General features: G+C 41.2%; 1 protein-coding gene across 1 annotated transcript in view; it reads right to left on the bottom strand.

The window, feature by feature from the left end:
* PDPK1 (3-phosphoinositide dependent protein kinase 1) overlaps positions 1 to 20,519 on the bottom strand; it is a 46,796-nt gene that overhangs the window by 23,717 nt on the left and 2,560 nt on the right. Inside the window, exons 2-3 of the mRNA XM_090023635.1 lie at positions 4,802 to 5,071; positions 82 to 124 (exon numbers count right to left, since the gene is read on the bottom strand). Of these exons, the coding sequence (XP_089879761.1) occupies positions 82 to 124; positions 4,802 to 5,071 (313 nt within the window). The remainder of the gene's footprint in view (positions 1 to 81; positions 125 to 4,801; positions 5,072 to 20,519) is intronic.

The raw sequence follows: 20,519 nt of genomic DNA, 5'->3' as shown, positions 1-20,519 counted from the left end.
ACTTCATAATTAGAATATACTTACAGATTCCTATTTCAATGTTATGTTTAAAACACTTAAATGGAAGGAATCATTACTTACTGGCATATTCTCTGGAAGTTGCCAATTCTCGAGCCAAGACAACCTGGTTTAGGAGGAAGAACCCACAATGTAACTGTTCATTAAAAAGATATGCAAGGAAGCCATAATGGTCTTCATTCCAAAGCAGTGATTTTTCTCATTAACCTCCTAAGCTTTGGACCAGTAGACAGAGTGAACTCCTTACCATAAACACTACTGTACCCTCAAAGCAGAAAAGCAATTAAGCATGTGTTGAACATCATATATGCATTTGTATTTCAACAATGTCAATGGGACTCCAGCACACATTTAGAGTTCAGCCCATATTTAGGTGCATTGCTGAAGCAGGGGTTATATGCACCATCACATAACCAATGAATTAGGTCTTATTCTCCTCTTCAAAAAATTGTGTTGGTTACAATATAATGTGTCAAAATTATCAGTGATTATCTTCCTTAAGAAGCCAACAATTGCTTTGAGGTCTTCATAAACTGAATGCACCATTACCTTTTGGTGTGATATACAGTGTCCCTGATGACTTTAATCAAGTTTATTCACAAGATTAAGGTCAAAAGGCTCTCAGTACCCAACAGTTTGAGAGGAGAAATTAGTTCACTGGTGAATTGGAGTGAAACAGTTCGAAATAGCAGGGGGAAAAAAGCCTTTTACACCACAAAGTTTACTTTTTTGTGTGGAGAGAAACAAGTTTCAAAAGCAGCATGTTAGAAGAATGTGAGTTTACTTGTTGCCATTCTGGGGAAGGAAGTTTAATAAAAGGGAATTGTTTGATCAGATGAACACAGAATGCAACACAGAACCTAAGAACTAGAACATACAGCACGTGTTTTTGCCTGAATTCAAGATTTTCTCTGCTTTAGTATCTGACCTATCAAGTACCAGTAAGTTTTTCTTTTTCACATTTGTGTTGGATAAATGGATACAACATGACGCGCTCTCAAAATTCTGCACTGAATTAGTTTTTACCACCATACGAGGCTTGCTCACTGTTGCAAAAAGTTCAGAGATAGCAAGATGCCACAGCAGCGTAACCATTTCTCAGTGAGATGAAGTGACAGCATCAAAGACTCTACGGCTACATTTCTTAAGTGCCTTCTTGAAGTTAAGAAGAAATCTTCCAGGTTGAATGCATTTAAGCAAGCAGAGTTACACTGTTCCAGAACAGTCATTTTCTAGAAAACTGAATTCTCCATTAAGAAACCTGAGGGGCCATAATGCCTTTTTGTTTTGTTTTGTTTTTTTTAATCTCATCAATTATAATAGGATCACTCCAATGCTGTCATAATTTCAACATTTGAAGTTTTCCAGATCAGATTTTCTCAAGATCAGTTACTTAATATACCAACAGGCCTGGATTCCATAGTTTCAGAATTATTAGGGTTGGAAGGGACTTGAGCAGAGCCCGACCTCCTGCCATGGCAGGAAAGAGTACTGGGGTCAAATGACCCCAGCAAGGTGATTGTCTAGCTTCCTCTTAAAGACCCCCAGGGTAAGAGCCAGCACCACTTCACTTGGAAGTTGGTTCCAGATCCTAGCCACCCTGACAGTGAAGTCGCGCCTCCTGATGTCTAATCTGAATTTACCCTCTGCCAGCTTGTGACCATTATTCCTGGTCACTCCTGGCAGTGCTCGGGGAACAGGGACTCCCCCAGTGCCTGCTAATCTCCTCTGACTAGTTTGTAACAGGCCACTAGATCCCCGCCTCAGCCTGCTCTTCTGGAGGCTGAACAGGTTCAGGTCCCATAGCCTCTCCTCATAAGACCTGCCTGCTGCCCCCTGATCATGCAAGTGGCCCTCCTCTGGACCCTCTCCATGTTGTCCACACCCCTCCTAAAGTGCGGTGCCCAGAACTGGAGGCAGTACTCCAGCTGCAGCCTGACCAGTGCCGCATAGAGGGGGAGTATCACCTCCTTGGACCTGTTTGAGATGCATCTGTGGATGCAGGACAAGGTGCAGTTGGGTTTCCTGACTGCATCTCCACACTACCGGCCTATGTTCATCTTGGCATCAATGATATGAAACCAATTTCATAGACATTTGGGCTAGAAGGGACCCCAGAGGATCATCAAGTCCAGCCCCCTGCCCCAGGGGCAGGAAGTCAGCAGGGGTCATAGGATCCCAGCAAGATAAGCATCCAAATGTGTCCTGAAGACGTTCAAAGTGGGTGCTTGAACTGCCTCCGGCAGCAGTCTATTACACCTAGCTTACTGTATTTTAGGGAATAAGTATTTTTATGTTTGTCGTATGTGACTCATGCCTATAGTCCACAAGCATTACTAAAAACAAAACAAAACTTTGATCCTGTACTTGCACATAGTGGTAACACTATGCATGTCAGTGACACTGCTGAGCTTATTAGACTACTCATGTGCATAAGTGTTGGCAAAATTTGGATTTACACTAAATTCCTTAATTCGAGCACTGCATCCAGTCCCTGCCTGAACAATGATGCTTACCTTCAATTCAAAGAGAGAGAGAGAGAGAAACAAACAGATAAAACACATAGATGGCCATAAAAGGCTTTTAAGAATAATCAAGTACTGCATTGGTGAAAAGAACACAACTCTTTTAGCCTGGCCAAATGAATAACCTGGAAGGGTGAGGATTCACGTCACATCAACCGATCCACAATAACTACCCATGTACCCTGTGGTCCGTGAAACCTATATTGTGATAACAGCCTTGTTTCATCAAGGAAAAAAAAAACCAAACTACCCCAGTCTAGCTTCCACTTACCACAAGCATAAGGTTTTGAAGCATGTTTAATTCTCAGTGACAGAAAACTCTAATCCAGTTCAAATCCTTCAGATGACTACCTTTAAAAAGTCATCTTAAAATATCTGTGATAGCATTAGAGATTCTACTACCCTACAGCAGCATAAACATTAAGGTGCTAAAATCATATGTTGGAAGGTAATATGTTCTAAAAACTTAAGGCATTTATATACATACCTTTTTGTCCCGTGACGCGCTGGAGATCCGCTGCTTTGGAGCAGATTTGATTAATCAAGTCTGTTCCGCATGCGAGCTGATGCAAACTGGGCTGCACCATGTGCAGTTGTGTAAGTGGCAAAATGTGCATCAGTGTGAAGAAAATGGCAGCGGGGAGCTTTTGAACTAAAACACCTCCAATATGTTTTAGTTCAAAAGCACACCGCTGCCATTTTCTCAGCACTGACACATTTTGCCACTTACACAACTGCAAGCGAGACAGCAGTGGGCGCTTTTCAAAGCACCTGGCACTTGCATGTATAAAAATGCCCTTAAGCTTCACGTCTTAAGGCAGAATGGAGCCTTCTGCATGCATTCAAGGGTAGGTCTACAAAAACAGCATGCATATACTGTAGATTTTTAAGTGTAATACTAGGACTGAATGAGACTTCCATTGCATACTTATAACCAAACCCATGTAATGTTAAACTGGTTAAATAATAGTGTTTTTCCCCCAACTTGGTTGAAGAGATATCCCTCAATCATATTTACATATGCAATTTAAGTTTCAACGTTCTCCTAATGGAGTTTTGTGCAAAGTAAAGGGTAACTTTAGGAAAAACAAAAACAGGCCAAATATTGTTTCAATGCTGTGAAACAACCAGTGATAAGTGCAGTATTAAAACCTAAATAAACAGACTGTGAAACTGTTTTCATTGCAACTCCCTGCACTATGTTTCTGCAATAATTAAATATAATGATCAGAAAGTCAAACTGGCAGAAGATACTTCAGTTTTCTATTCTTTAGTCAATTATGGACAAGAAAATAGTACAAACTGGCTGCAACACACCAATATGTAAAAACACCCACTTCCAGGAAGTACTGTCTTAGACTTACAGTGACCAAAATAACTGCAAAAAAAGGACCTGGTGGTTATAATGGACCATAAGCTGAATATGAACCAGTGGGCTCTTGTTGCAAAAAGCCAATAGCACACTGAGTTGTGACTTCCATTCCATCAAGCACTGGTGAGGCCTCATTTGCAATAAAGTGTCCAGTTTTGGGCATGGCACTTCAAAAAAGATGCAAATTGGAAAACTGGAACAAACTGGAAACTGCCCAGCCAGGAGCAATTACATTCAGAGGACTAGTAAAGGTTTGAAGAAATGGTATTATTTTTCTGGAGAGGAAAAGGCTGAGTAAGCATTTAATAATAGTCTTTAAATACCTGAAGGGTAGTTATAAAAAGGATGGTGATAGACTAGTCTCTTTGGCCATAAGAGACAACACAAAAAGTAACAGTCTTACATTGCAACAAAGGAAATTTAGGTAGGTTATTAGGAAGAACATCCTAACTATGGGGATCGTTAAGCATATCCTATGCCAGAGTTGAAGCTGTATCGCATGTCCTATGCCAGAATTGAAGCTGCCGCTGCCACAACCACATGCCCTAGGGTCAGAGCTGAAATTGCTAGTGCCGCATTCCCCAGGCTGGATCCAGCCCACAATGAACTCCACGGTCTGATACCAGCCTGGGGCGCAAGCTGAGTATGACACCCTTGACCTAGACAGTTTGTAGAAACACCATCCTTGGACATTTTTAAAAACAAGTTAGACAAACACTTGTCTAGAATGGTTTAGACATGGATGATCCTACCTTGAGCAGGGGACTGGATTACATGAGCTCCTGAGGTCTCTTCCAGCTCTATTTTATTTTTTAAATGATTTCCATGATGCATCTCACACTAAACTTGCAAAGGTTGAGGACCTGAAAACAGCTAAATTACTCACTGTTGAGAAAGATCCTTCACCCAAAATTTTTCCAAATCTGAAGTCTTCAGGTCGTTTCTTTCGCGGCTGTGGAGGCTGTTGTCCTGAACGTTGCTGTAGAGAGTTTGAACTAGACCTTGATTCAGCTGCAGTACTCTCCATATTAGATCCCTGTCTGCTGCCACAGGTGGAAATGACAGGTGGAGTGCTGGAATCCGTCTGGTTCCTCACCATTGATGGGGATGGGCAGGAACATAAAACCACACTAGACTGGATTGGAACAGCATCATACTGGAAAAAAAAAATGGTAATATAGTCAGCTACATTCATGATCAGAGAGTTAAGTAAGTGCCACAAATGAAAATGACAAAGCAAAGTGAAAATAGGCCACAATGCAGACTTCTTACTGCCAAAACCTGCAGTATAAATTTACTAGAAGTTACAATATGCAACAAAAGCAGATCTGGAGTGATGAGCAAAACTGATGAGTCTTCAGGAGTGCTCTATTTTTTGGAGAGGAAGCTGGTAAATACTGATGGAGAAGCTAGTCAAAGTGGAAGTTCGTATGGAAGTAAGCAGGAAACAGACAAGAGAAACTTAAATAAAGCATATTTAAAAAAAAAATCTCAGTAAGTTATGATCTGACAGCAAACAGTCATGGCAACCATCCAAACAACCTTAACTCTATCCTGCCAAATGCTTCAGGTTTCTAAGGCTTGTCATCCATCATTCTTTCCAACTAAAAGTTTTGCTGCCAGTGGAAATGTTGAGTCTGCCTTAAGTGATACCAGACAACCACTCCCAGCCCCCAAATAAAAAAAGTGATCCCAAACATCATTTCTCACACCCTAAAATGACTGTCTTTCTTTTGCCAAATGAACTGAAAGCTACACAAAGTCTGCAGTTTCAAATTACTTAAACAAAACAAAACAAAAAAACCATTATGATGGATGTGTCAACCTCTAAGTGTTTACTTAATAGGCAATTATAAAGACGAAAGAACTCTGGGTTTCAACTATAAAGCAGTAACCTAGCTGGATTGAAAAATACAGCCAATTTAAATAGACTTTTGGTGATTTTTATTTCTACAATTTTATATTTTAACTTTCCACACTAAATATACGATACTAGTACATCAAAAGAACAGTACTAGAATCACTAGATGACATCCTGGGGTTGCTTCCAACCCTTGTTTCCTATGATTCTGTGAAATGCCAGACAGTAATTTAAGGTAGAGTTAGAGTGATGGTGTGGCTGCAACAACCCAGGAATTATCAGAGACACTAGGACTTTTTGGGGTGCTATCTTTTATTGGACCAACTGCATAGCTGAAATAGAGTTAGACAAGCTTTAGAAGCCAGAACAGCTATAATAAGAAACAGGGAAGGGAAAGGGAAGGAATTCCCAGGAGTAGCAGACAAACAAGTTAGCAGAAGAAAAGCTGATTACTGGGAGATCAAGGCCTATCAAAAGGGAGAGAGGGTCGTGACCACCTTGAAGCATTCAGGAGTCATATAGGTTATAATCTGCCATAAAGCCAATGTCAGTGTTAAGTCCTTCATTCCTAGCGTGCAGCCAGTTTATGAACTTTTGTTCCCGTTTGTCTTTAGTAATGTAATGCACTTGAGTAGTACTGTAATGCACTTGAGTAGCTGAATTGATACCAAACTTTAAAAAAGAGCTTTAAAATTGATTTTAAAAAGACTGAAGGAGTATAGCAATGCAAACTCATGAAAAAACAAACAAAAATAACCCCAAATCCACTGCCTAGCTAGGGTTAAGACTGGATCAACCCCTCCACTGACCTGGCATGCAGCACACATCGGCCCAGAGCCTGCCGTGTGCTGCCTACAGCATGCACAGCCTAGCATGCAGAACGCACCAGCCTGCTGTGCACCTAGGGCCAGCATGGAGAGTTGTGCTGCTGCCTGTGGCACATGGGCTGGACCCAGCACTGCACACAACATGGGGGATCCTGGGTGCAGGCTGCATTTAGTGCCCCATACTGGCCCCCCGTGCTGTGTGTAGCCTGTGCACCATATGACAAGGGTGGAGGGGTAAGCACAGAGCCAGTCCAGCAATCCACAGGCTGGAGCGTACAGCTTCATGGCCTAGATCCGGCCTGCTGACTATGTTTAACACTCATTTTAGACACTCACAAACATGCTAAGCAAGAATATTTCGATCAGGATTCGCTCCCCACCTCCCAGATTCGTCCACTGCAAGTAGCAAAGTTTGAACTCTTTCCTAAAGGTTAGGCCAACCTTCAAGTCTTAGTTATTCATATATCACTGTACAATATAATGGAATAGCATTCTTTGCTACTAAAATATTGTGGTGTAGGAGTACAAGTTGAAACAGAATTACGCAGAGACACAGGGTCACTGGAGACTGAATGCATCACAGAACAAGGAGGTTTACAAAGTCCTCTGGAAGACGCAAGGAAGATGTACATGTGTTCGTTGGGAAGCTGATGGATCTGCATGGAATAAAAGCTGGAGCAAAAAACAAGACAGAAGCAGCAGTGGCACAGACAAAAAGAAAGAACAGGAATTAATACAACTGTTGTGTACATAACTCCAGCCAGAGCAAACTCCAGCCATTTTTGTTGCAGCCATGATCAAAAGTGGGGTTTTATTTTTACACAGATATATGTGAGCAAAGTATTTAGTTTCACAGACGTAAAACTGTTGAAGTGGTCTTGCTCAGATTTCCCAAAAGCCACACAAGGCCAAGCCCCAAGAGCTCCATAACAACAAAAAGTCAGAAACCCAACAATGCACCCTTTGCAAGGAAATTCCACCTTATCCAAATCAACGTAGATGGGACCAAAGTAACCAGCAGCCTAAAACCTATGGCTGGATGCAATGAATGCACACCACAGAGGAAAGGAAGTTCCAGCTGGTTCGACATACCATAACATGACTCCTACACCATTTAAGATGGATACCAGGATCCTACACCTGCTATGCTGTTACCAATCCAAGTTCCACTTTACTCCAAGCACTGAAACAGTCCTACCTCTTCCCCACTCCCTCCCTCAAGCAGGAGTCCTTAATTTCCAATTGACTGGTGAAAGTGATAAACTATTCCTATTGGGAAGCTATTCCTTAAAATCCTTATAGCAGATGTTTGACCCTCATCTTTTCAAAAGCTAACAGGAGGCAAACTCAACCTGCATGCAAATTAGCTTCTGAACGGAGCTATGAAAGGCTCACCTGGTTGTGGATAATCAGACCAGATTAACTCTACTACTGGCCTTGAGAGAAGTGCAAGCACTACAAGGGAAACCAAACTCCCCCCCCGTAGTAAAGAGTTTAATTCAAGAGAGATCTTTTAAAGGCTCTGGATAGAAGAACAATCTTTATGCAGCACAGGATTTAGACTGAAATACATCTATAACGATCAAGATTTCTTTTGCACCTGTAGAACATAATGCCATGCAGCCCACATTAGATGTCAAAATCAATTTCTCTGTAAAAGAGATGTTGCAACAGCGTATAATTGTGAAATATTTAGGCTAGCGGAACAGGAACACCATGCACCCTGCTACAAGTAATTTACTCTACCACCACAGAGATTAAAAACATCTGTGGGAACTACCTTAACAAATCCAGAGGCATCCCCTCTATCCTGGGTAATAAAGGATCCCTTTCCCCTTCCCTTGCCCCGCTACTACATACACCTTGCACCAGCCCCTGCCAGCATCACAGGATTTTGCAGAACCACTGAACCAGGCAGTACAGAGAAAAAACTGTAACTCCCTTTAGACACCCCCAAACAGCTTATTCCAGCAAGACCCATACAGGACTCTAATGTGCAGCTCCGTAAGAAATTATGTCCACATCCTAAAAGTACAGAGTCTATACTTCTTTCAGGCCACTGATTACTGTTATACTGTTATCTCAAGCTGAATAAGGACAATCTTGCCTAATTAAAAAAAGAAAAAGGGCTGAGAAACTAGTTAAATTACCATTAGCTTCACTGGGGCATACCTCAATGATACGTACATCATCAAACATATTAATAAAGCCAACAATCCAAAGGCATTCACCTCGACTTGCACTATTTTCAAGGCCCTCCTTTATAGAAAAAAGCATCCTAATACTGACGCATCAAAATTTCAAAGGTAGTAACTGTGGCAAGTTACTTTGAACATTAAACTTAACTTCATGCAGCTAAACTAGAGATGTCAGTTGATGAATAAGGGAAGGTAAACCCCACCAAACAGCAGCCTGGTCCACAGCAGTTCCCTGAACTGCAGCTTTCTAGGCACGTCATAGCTCAAAGCTCTAAGCTGTGGAGATCCATACAAGGCAAAAAATCAACCTATTAAAACCTACACACACATTTATTTGCTCTTGTATGGGTAGTATTTCACCCTTTTAAAATGTGAATGCAAGCCCCATCTTTTGGTGGTCTCTCTCTTCAAATAGAGATTTTTTTGGGTAAGGGACAAAAGGATCAATATACAAGAGCACAGGAAGCAAAACAGCAGAAGAGAAATTCAACCTTCTAACCTACTTGACAGTTTTTGATCCATGCCCTATTTTATAGCTTCTTCCCACCAGAAGGAAACTTCCAATACTTAAATTCCAAATATAGTAATAAGGAAATATCTTAATTCCAAAACAAAGTTAAAAGACAGTTACGGCACTGAAAAAAGTAAGAACAAGAAACTTCAACAAAACCTGAGTTTTGTAATCTAGATAGGAAAAAAAAAGCACAAACAAAAACTGCTAGATAATGTTACTTTTGTATTAAATTCCCAAAATGAAACATAGTAGAGGAGACTACTTCCACTCTAGCTTTCCTATCAGTGCCATACTACTGTTAATCTGTCACATTTCTGCTGTACGTATTTGTAGCTATCCAAGCACGTAGAGGGTGCAGACCCTTTTCAGTGCAGGTACCTGGACGAATGAACTACATTAGGTAATGAAGCACAGGATTTTTTGAAAAGTAATAAGGCAAACAGTTTTTAAATTCACAGACCAGAGTACCTTAAGGGCAGCTTGTTGGGCAGCTCTACCAAGGCAACAAACAGATACAACATGTACTTCTCATCAATTCTCTCATCATAATCTTTCCTGTTGACACTGAAAACAGGCTTTGCAGTTTTACAGAAGACAGGATTTTCCATCTCACAGGTTTCAGTTCTGCAGTTGCACCAGAGTCTTTCTATTTGAATGTGGCTCTCAACAGGACTTTGGATTTTATCAGGAATGCACTTCAGAGGAAAAAAACCTACCTGCATTCAGTCTGGTATTTGGAATTAAAAGATTCATTCCAAAATGGAAAAAATGAATTGAGTTGCCAATTTTGTACTCTAAGAAGTATATAGGAAGACTGACTACTCCAGCTCTTTTCAGTTAAATTATGACTCTCAAAAAAGCAAGCTTTCCAAATTCAAGATAACATTACAGCTCAAAACATCATTTGCATCAACTCTCAGCAGAGTAGTCAGGGGAAAGATGAACAGTTTTTGTTGTTTGCTTTTTAAACATGAAAAAAAAAACCTCTCTTATCTGCAAGAAATGTAGGCTGGGCTCATCCAAATCTTGGGCACTAGGACTCAACATGCAGAAAACAGGTGACAGATGAATTAGGCCCATTAACTTCTGCAGGGTCCTTTCTAATTCTGTTACATATTACAGTTGGTAAACCACCTTCCTTAAAAGAAAGTTTCCCACACAACCTGCACATGTACAACTTGCGCAACAGCAGACACAGAATGAGCAGCTGCAGCAGCAGAAACCATTTTCCAAGAAATATGGGCAGACCTTGGCCCATGCTGTAGCAGCAGACTACCTTCAAAAGCACTCCCAGCTGTGTGGAAAAGTATGTGGCTTTTGCTATAATGAAACTTGCTACCTACTGCCAGCTAGTTGATTTGAAGTTAAGATTATCCATGAGGGCTGTCACACTGGAAATGCATATGGCTACAACTTTCCTTTGGATCATAAGGCTCGGCAATGCATTGCCCATGAATGCTAAATGGCTCAAAATCCCCAAACTATACTGAGGCCAGGATACCTATAGATACTTTGTCCCTGCATTAGGCCTTAAAGTTCATCAACAGAAAGGGGTATTTTCTCCACAGTGCTGCTAGAACTAGTTGATCACAAGAAGTATCACTTTTATTGATACAGGGTACTTTGACAAGGTCTGTATGACACAATTTTAAAATCAATAAAATAAAAATACCACCCATCCTGTAAACATTTTCTGCACTCATTCCATAAGACTCAGATTACTCTCTGCCTTTTACCAGACTCACAAACAAGCAAAGAGCTGTTTAACTATACCGTGAGCAGCTGCATAATGACTATGGAATGTACATTTGGAAAAAGAGAGTAAGATGAAAGTTCCTGATGTTAAGGCTAAAGGCCGATAAAAAAAATAAATAAATAACCTGCCCTTCCCAATAGCCACGTGCTATGTTTCATGTAGCCTTCGTGAAAGCAAAGAGAAAGACTTGGGATAGAAGAGGAGGAGGAGGTTGGGAATCTTGTTAAACTGATCTGAACAGCCATAGAACAGGCCTCTGTAAAGGTCTGCAGAGACAGAGGACACTTGTGAACGAGGTATGTATTCGCAACTTTATTTACAGTTATGGAACAAATATAAAAGGGTACATGCAATGACACACAGGTTCTACCATGCTTCATTTGAGAGCATTTTAGCATAAAATGCATGTATTCAAAAATGATGTTTGGATTTTGGTTTACAGCAGGTAAAGGTGTAGTGAAAATGGCCATATTCATGGTGTTTGATAAAAGACTACAGGAATCTCCCCCTCAATTCTTCTCCACTCAAGGACAAAGCAGCAAACATGTCTTGATAATGAATTAATATATTATAATAGTGCAAGTTTTAAATGTTGTTATGCATGAGCTCAGAATAAATTATAATTTGTCTTGACAGCAGCAGAGTGTATGAATTTGTTAAATCAATCCAGAAGCTGAAGGTGATAGAGCTTGCTTAATGAGTGATACAGGGAGCACAGTACACTGCTTCTCTGGGATCTGCATAGGCTGCCTTTTCATTGGTGGGTTGAGTCTAAGGAGCCCTAGCAAAAGGAGGAGTAGCACGTTCTATTCATGGAGAAGGTCTGGCCAGACAATGCCAATGTTGCGAGGATCAAGACCACTGCCACCAAGAAGCAGTGACAGGTTGGAGACTTCCTTCTGTGGGGATAGAGGCATCCATCTGCTGGCCTGACCTGTCATCTTGGGAGGTCTGCTGCTTGGCCAGAGGCGCAGGGGGTGGGGAAATGAACAATTTTAAAAAAAAATCGAGTAACTAGGAACAATGGTGGGGATGCACTGCCCCACCAGTCTGAGTTCACCAGCCACACCCGAGCTGAATATGAGCCAACAGTGTGCCCTTCTTGCCAAGAAAGCTAACAACATACTGGGCTGCATGAGTAGGAGCATTACCAGATGGAAGGAAGTGATTTTTTCCCTTTATTCCCCACTGGTGAGGACACATCTGGAGTCCCAGGTCCAGTTTTGTACCTCCTGCTTTTCTTTACAGAAAGAATGTAAACAAACTGAAGAGAGTCCAGTGGAAGGCAACAAAAATGGTTCAGGGGCTGGGACAAATGACTTGCAAGGAGAGGCTGAGGGAACTGGTCTTATTTAATCCAGAGAAGAGAAGACAGGAGATTAAACAGCAGCCTTCAACTCCCTGCAGGGTGGTTCCAAAGAGGATGGAGCTGGTCTGTGATCAGTGGTGGCAGATGACAGAACAAGAAGCAATGGGCTTAAGTTGCAGCAAGGGAAGGTTAGGGTACATATTAGGAAGACCTTTCCCATTAGGAAAGTAGCGAAACACTGAAACAGGCTACCCAAAGAGAACATGGAGTCTCCACTCTTGGAGGTTTTCCCAAGATCCAGCTAGACAAAACCTTGGCTGGGGTGATACTGTTAGGGACAGTCCTGCTTCGGGCAACAGGTTGGACTAGATGGCCTCCTGAGGACCCTTCCAACCTCATTTTCTATGATTCCAATTGTTTTTCAGCAATGGAAAGGGATCTTGGACTCATGTTCATCTTGGAGTCAGCCGTGAGTCGTCAATGTGATGAAGTGATCAACAAGGCTAACTGCACTAGCAGATGCATGACAAACAGGTCCAGGGAGGTGATGCTTCCCCTCTATGCAGCACTGGTCAGGCCACAGCTGGAGTACTGCATCCAGTTTTGGACACCGCACTTCAAGAGGGATGCGGAGAATCTTGAGAGGGTTCAGAGGAGGCCGCTCATATGGTCAGAGGCCTGTAGGCAAGGCCCTATGAGGAGAGACTGAGGGACCTGGATCTCATCAGCTTTCAAGAGAAGGCTGAGAGGTGATTTCGTGGCTGCCTATAAATTCATCAAGGGAGGGCAGCAGGGAATTCACCGATTCATAGATGTCAGGGGTGGAAGGGACCTAGAAGATAATCAAGTCCAGCCCCCTGCCCCAGGGTCAGGAAGTCAGCTAGGGTCAAAGGATCCCAGCATCCAAACATTTCTTGAAAGAGTCCAACGTAGGTGCCTGCACCACTTCTGGAGGGAATCCGTTCCAGGTCTTGGGGGCTCGGATAGTAAAGAAATGTTTTCTTATGTCCAGCCTGAAATGGTCTTGGAGGAGTTTGTGACCATTGATCCTTGTTTTACCTTGGGGTGCTCTGGTGAACAGATATTCTCCCAAATCCTGATGTACACCCCTTATGTACTTATAGGCAGCCACCAGGTCCCCCCTGAGCCTGCACTCTGCCAGGCTGAAGAGATGCTCTATTCACTAGGGAACTCCCTGGAGTAACTAGGAATGATGGCCACAAACAGAGAGAGCAGATTTAAGTTGAACATTAGAAAGAACTTCTTTATGGTAAGGGCTGTCAGAATTGGGAATGGGCTTCCAATGGAGGTGATGGTCTCTCCTATCTTGGGGGTCTTCATGAGGAGACTGGACAAGCTCTTTCCTGCCCAGGACAGGGGGGTCAGACTGGATGACCTACTGAGGTCCCTTCTGAACATAACTTCTATGAATCTGTTATAGCCATATCCCATGTCATTTGGAAGTATGAGACCACCTATCCTCTACTGCCACAGGCCACTACCATTATGGTCAGCAAAATAATTTGAATCTTATACCAAGACGACTACAAAAGGAAGAATGGTCTGCAGCAGTGGCACAGAAGGGGGTTCAAGCTGTGGAACTTTTCTCCTCTTTGTCCAACAACCTGGCAACCCTCAGGGCACAATATAGGGTTCATTTATTTACTTTAAGCAGCACTCGCATAAGGACTACTATTCCCTGCCTGAGCTATTTCTTTTTGTTAATTACTTTTTGGTTTGGGGCAAGTATCTGCCTTCATATTGTTATGCAGCTGAATGTAATTCAAGACAACGGCATCTAGATCATGACCTCCCTACGACCATGAACCCAGAAGACCACACATCTGACACCTACAGGAAAATCCAAGAAAAGCAAAGCCTAGCTCAGATTAAAGACACACACTGAAAATACAGAAAAGATTTAAAAGAATGAAAGCCAACCCAAGCTCCTTCCTCTAGCAGAGTCTTCAATAGTGGTGTTGCTTTTCGACAGAACCAGGTCTCCAGGCTTAGATCCCTTCTGACAGTGGGTTGCAGGAACACAGTGACTGCCTGGCATCTGCACTGATGCAGTTTGTTTTCACTTTGGTGAAGATTTTATTCGGGCTTAATCATTGGTCTTCCTTTAAACACATTCCCAGTATTGCTACCCCAAGATAACTGCAGTAAAAGCACGCTGCCACAAACAATTGTGACAGTGAGAAGCAAGGGTCAAATAAGCTTCACACCACTCCCCTGCATACCGACTCCTGTTTATCTTCTTGCTCTCTACCTGGGCTCTGGCCCTTAGCTGAAAGTAGACTGTTATATTCAATTTGCTAAATCATTCTTGAGAGCACGGAGGCAGAAAGGAATCTTGGAGTCATCATTGACTCCAAGATGAACATGGGCCGGCAGTGTGGGGAGGCAGTCAGGAAGGCCAACCGCACCTTGGCATGCATCCACAGATGCACCTTGAGCAGGCCCAAGGAGGTGATATTCCTCTCTGTGCGGCACTGGTCAGGCCGAAGTTGGAGTACTGCATCCAGTTCTGGGCGCCGCACTTCAAGAGGGATGTGGACAACATGGAGAGGGTCCAGAGGAGGCCACCCGCACGATCCAGGGACAACAGGGCAGACCCTACAGTGAGAGACTGCAGGACCTGAACCTGTTCAGCCTTCACAAGAGAAGGCTGAGGGGGGACCTGGTGACCGTCTATAAACTCACTAGGGGAGACCAGAAGGGTTGGGAGAGACCTGGTTTCCCCAAGCGCCCCCCCCGCGTAACAAGGAATAATGGACACAAGTTGTTGGAGAGGAGGTTTAGATTAGACATCCGCAAGAACTACTTCACAGTGAGGGCGGCTAGGATCTGGAATCAACTTCCAAGGGAAGTGGTGCTGGCTTCTACCCTGGGGGTCTTTAAGAGGAGGCTTGATGCCTACCTAGCTAGGATCATTTGAGCCCAGTTTTTTCTCCTGCCCAGGCAGGGGGTCAGACTTGAAGATCTACAAGAATCTTCTGCTTCAACCTGACTTCTATGATTCTGTTTTAAACCTCTTGTCTGAAAAGCTTCGTGATGGAAGCCTTCTACGGCTCAAGAACCAAGAAATTTAGTAATTTGGCCATCTTACTAAACAGCTAATCATGAAGATAAAAATGAATTTAATACTGAAATAGCACAAGTTAACTGAATATTAGCTTCAGCAGTTCAGACCTTGATAAACAAACCTTAGAGATACAGAATGAACAATGGACCTCAAATGAGTGATGAATCAGAAAGCCTTAAAGGAGAATCAGAGCAGCAGTCAGGTAAGAGCAAGCAAAAGAGTAATTTTCCCATGCTCCCATCTAAACAAAACTGAACACTGTAAGCCTAGAGAAGTTTCCAATCTAGTGAGTAATGTTACAGGAATGTAACCCCCTCTCCCCTCCCTGGATCATCCATACAAAATATTGTTTCATAGATATTAAAAACCAGGAAAACAATTCCCCCCACACACACACAATGCTCATTTAGTTTAACCCACTACATGACATGTCACCAGATTTCATGAAGCAAGCTCTGCATCAGATATCTACCATCTGTTTCAGCCATGGCATCTTCTGAAACAATGCTTATTTTGATGTACAGACTTAAAGTGATATAGTCTCCTAGTGCTTTATACAGAGTTTCCCAAACTGTTGATACTTGAGGCAGACTTTCTGAATTAAAACTGGTCAGGACACTTTACTCACTGATCTGCTGGGATGGTCCAGCTGACACCCTCTGGGAATCACAGGTATAGGTCTACAAAAATAATTTAATTTCATATGAAACATAAAAGAAGCCCCCTTCCCTTTTTTAAAAGGTCAGTTTTATAATGATCTTTATTATTTTTGCTATCTAGTAGTTCTAGAAGCTCCAATAAATACTTTCAAAATCTGTTCCAATTGGCTTGAGATATTGAACACTTTTAAGGATATAAAGCAATAGTTATGCAAGTAGTCTCATTACAGAGCATGAGAAATATTCATGCTCAGGTAAGATAAAGCTGTCTTTCAAGACTCTCAGCAACTACAGGCACATCAGATTCTCTTTTAAATCCATACATCAGAGAGTTGAAGCCTTAAGAACTTACTTCCTAATATAATGGGGACCTAATACAAGAGCAAAGAGCAGATCTTCTCAGAGTACGTTTAGATCAAAAGTGAATAATTTTGCTGAGAAGCAATTCTATTGGAATGGTTCTCGAGAGCCAGGACCCTGTGGTCACTTTTGACCAAAGTTAAATTAATTGAGGGCTTAAAGTGTTAAGCACCCCACAAATACCAGCCACTTCAACCAACCCATTTCATGAAAACATCTGAAAAGCTTGTTTTCATTCCAATCTGGAACAAAAAATTGCAAAACCTCAAAACTGTCAAAAAATAAACTTGTCCTCCAGACAAAAACTAGGGAATAAACTATGCATCTCTCCAAGGGCCTGAATTACGTAACCAAGTTCATTTGTACAGACCTTTATGACAGACATCCACCAAAAGTAATTTTCACAGGATTCAAATACCAACACTTCAACCTATGATTAACTTTAGGCATGTAAGTAACTCCACTGATTCAACTAGAACAACTCTCAGGCTCTAAAGCTAGGCACGCACCAAAGTGCTTAACTGGGTTGGGGCCACAATCCTATAAAAATATACAGCAAGATAAAACTGAGAGTGACCACATCAACTTAATTAAGTGACTAATACCCTGATATTATACTTTAATCCTTAGTGGCATCAATAGTAATGAATACTCAAGCACCTCCTTCCCATAGATACCATTCTGCTCAAAGTAATCAGGGGCTCTGAAGGCATGTTTGAAAACACAAGTACTGAAAGCATTTACAAAATGAAATCCACTCACAGACATCCAAGTAATTTATTGTTCTACACAAGAATCTGAATCTTCATTTCAGTTTACTTTCTTATTTTTAAGCCTTTAAACATCCAGTTGACTAAAAAAAACCCAAACCACAAACAAACACAAAACACTAAGCACTAAATTTCTTCAGGATCAGTTTTTAAATTAATTTTAATAATACAAATAAAACCTTTAAATTAAATGGGTAAATTCTTAGAAAATCCATTTTATATTGAAAAAATAACGGGTACACTGTCTTTTCTTGCATACAAGATGCACCTTAAAAACAGCTGCTGGAAACTGGGGTGCATATTATAAACAAGGAGATATGGTAACAGCAGTTTCTTCTGTTCAAGCAAAAGTGAAAGTAATTCGGCACAGAATCCACAGGGAACAAACAGATCAATGAGTAAACTCTGTTCCTAACTGCTGCTACTCAGTTATTTATTACAAGGAAATATGTTTTTTCCCTTGATTCTGCCTTATTCCAGAGCATGTTGTACGTGAGAAAATGTGGACAAGCTTGGGAGAACGATGCATTCTTATACAACTCTTGTCTTAAGAACAAAAAGCTTACTTGACCTCAGCTACAGCACCATAACAAGCATTTCCATAATAATCACATTCACCATTGACTGTCAGCTTTGTTAGCTTTTTCGGTATTTACTGTCAAATAAAGCAAAAATCACTCTTTCCTACCAGTTGCGCTGCTGCTGACTTCGGAAACATTTGTTAAATCATTAAAAAAATAATAATCTCAGATGGAGAAAATTAAGGGGTTTTACCAGCAATATTGGGTTTTTGTTCATGCTGTAATCATGTAGGATACAGTATTCACATTCAGAAACTCTCACACTTTAGCTAGTACAAATGCACATTTCTAAACTGGACTACTGCACAGACAGATGTGCTATTCCTTGCTGTGAATTTCCAGGATTCCAACTCCAAATTCAGGTAAGGATTAAAGCCAAGGAACAGATTTGTGAGAATCTGTATAGCAGGTACTTACGTTCTAACCTACTAAGCAAAAGAATACCACCTCCAGCCATGCTAGGAAACACTGCCATGAAAACATGGTCCCCATCACTTGGTCCCACCCCCATCCTCACCTAATGCCAAGAACGGTAGCTGTCATTACGGTTTAACTACTGCTGGGTGCAACAACAAGCAAGCTCAAGACAGCAGTGCTGACCATGGGTCAAACAACAGCTACGTCACGCAGTTTTTCAGCATTGGGGCCAGCAAAGCAGGAGCCAACCAAGTGGATTGTGTTTACAAAGCAGTGCTTCCTAGCATGGTCAGAGGTAATACAAAATGTGCCAAGTCCAGAATCGATATTCAAGTTGCCTGGGTGCGAGCTTTTATGTTTTAAATGTGCACACACAATCGATCTGATGGAGGAGGGGACTGGCATCTCAAATCACCTGCATTCAGTCTCTAGCTGAATCCGTCTTAGTTCTCTGGTGGGTTTCACTGGATCAGTTTGTTTCTAGATTCTCCCTATCTTCTACAATCTGTGGTAGCTGTATTATTAGTTTTGTCAACTGCATTCTTACAGGAACAACTACTAAGAAACTTCCTATCAAATGTAATACAGTATTCTAAAAAGAACATGATAACTTAATCCTTGCTAGTTCCCACCATAAAGAATTTATTATTTAGCCAAGTAACATTTATTATGTCTTTTAACCAGCCAGCAAGTCTCAACTTTGCTTTGGCATTTAATCATACACCAAAGCCATTTGATGCTTACTGTACTCTTGGCAGGGATCCACTAAGGCTGATACAGGCCTCCTGATCAAGCACTTCTCTATATTACATGCTGAAAATTTGCATTCAGTCCACTTGTATACAAACAACTGGATCTCAATTTCAGGTAAGTTTTCTTAGGTAAGAGGTATCTAAAAAGAAATTACAACAATAAAATTGTAAATCCAGCAAAAGGCACAACCACATTAGCGATTCATAACCAGGATGTCTTTACATCCTTTCAGGGGTGCCACTGGGTGCTATATAATGTTAGCACTGCTAGGAGTACAAATATGATTCATAAAATAAACCTGGATATTTCAAATAGAATGTTTTTAACACTATGGATTCTTGACTGCTTGTGGTCTTTCCAAGTTCTTTGCAAAAGAAAAAATAGTTTTATTATTTTTCTGTAGACAAAAAGTAAGTGAAAAACTAAGAGCTGGCATTTTCTGAGGGGTGCCATTATTGTAAGCACTGTTATATATAAAGTGACTATAAGTTTGCCACCTCTGAAAATGCTTTTTTTTTCCCTTTCTAAATATCAAAGGCTTGAATTCCCTGATATTGTTCAAACATATGCAGAGGATTTAGAAATGGACAAGAAACTGTTAAAGCAGTAAAAGCTTTTTACTAGCCTATTTAAAATAAAGACATAAACAAACAATTTCTCATTCATTCAGTTCTCACTTGAAAGGTTCCTCTGATGTCATGAACTAGCTATATAATCTTCCACAAAGCTTCCTGAAAAGACAGCAGAAAAGATCCAAGTAAAAAATAGCAGACTTAAAATTTTAGACCTTATAAATCAGTCCTATTTTGGTACTGCTGCAAGTCACCTTTAAGACTTTCTCCTAGTTCAACAGAACATCTGTACTTCTAGTTTCAGGCCCTTCTAATTACTCTGAATAATTTAGCACTCCATTTATTAAAACCTCCTTAAGTACTTAAATAACTAACATCTTTCCCAAGCTGTACACAGCTATCTATTTCACTCAATCTCTCTTTGTAAGGCATGATCTCTATTCCTGTTGACCTGCTTTGGATGGTTTATTAATGTCTCCTATACAGCTAGCTTACAGGTCTTGGGGGGGAGGGCAGAAGTAGAAAAATGCAAGTAATCCAGCTGTAGAGAGTCACACAAGCTATGTGAAAGTATTATTACCTCTCTTAACATTAGATGCGATATACTCATCTGAACAAGAATAGCATTTGGTTAAAAAAAAAAAATAATCCACCTCCACATAGCAGGTGCATTGTTTAGTTGAAAGGTACTCTCTCAACCAGCTGTTCTCTGCTTTACTGCCTTTTAAATAGGAATAAAAAGTATAGCATTTGTACATATTATTCTTTACTTATTTGTGTAGTTGTCTATATTATTCATCTTATCGCTATAACAACTCTCCAGGACTCCATCATTTCACTATGTTTTTCATACAGAACCTAGGTGGAGGTCATTTCTCTAAATCTTTTACCAATCAGAAAGTTAATAAAGACTGCTGGGTCAGTGATATACACACAGCT

The sequence above is a fragment of the Crocodylus siamensis genome, chromosome 12 (genome assembly GCF_052110815.1).
Source record: "Crocodylus siamensis isolate JL-2025a chromosome 12, ASM5211081v1, whole genome shotgun sequence".
NCBI classification, from domain to species: domain Eukaryota; kingdom Metazoa; phylum Chordata; order Crocodylia; family Crocodylidae; genus Crocodylus; species Crocodylus siamensis.
The sequence above is the reverse complement of the archived record's forward strand: the minus strand, read 5'-3'. Positions and strand labels throughout refer to the sequence as shown.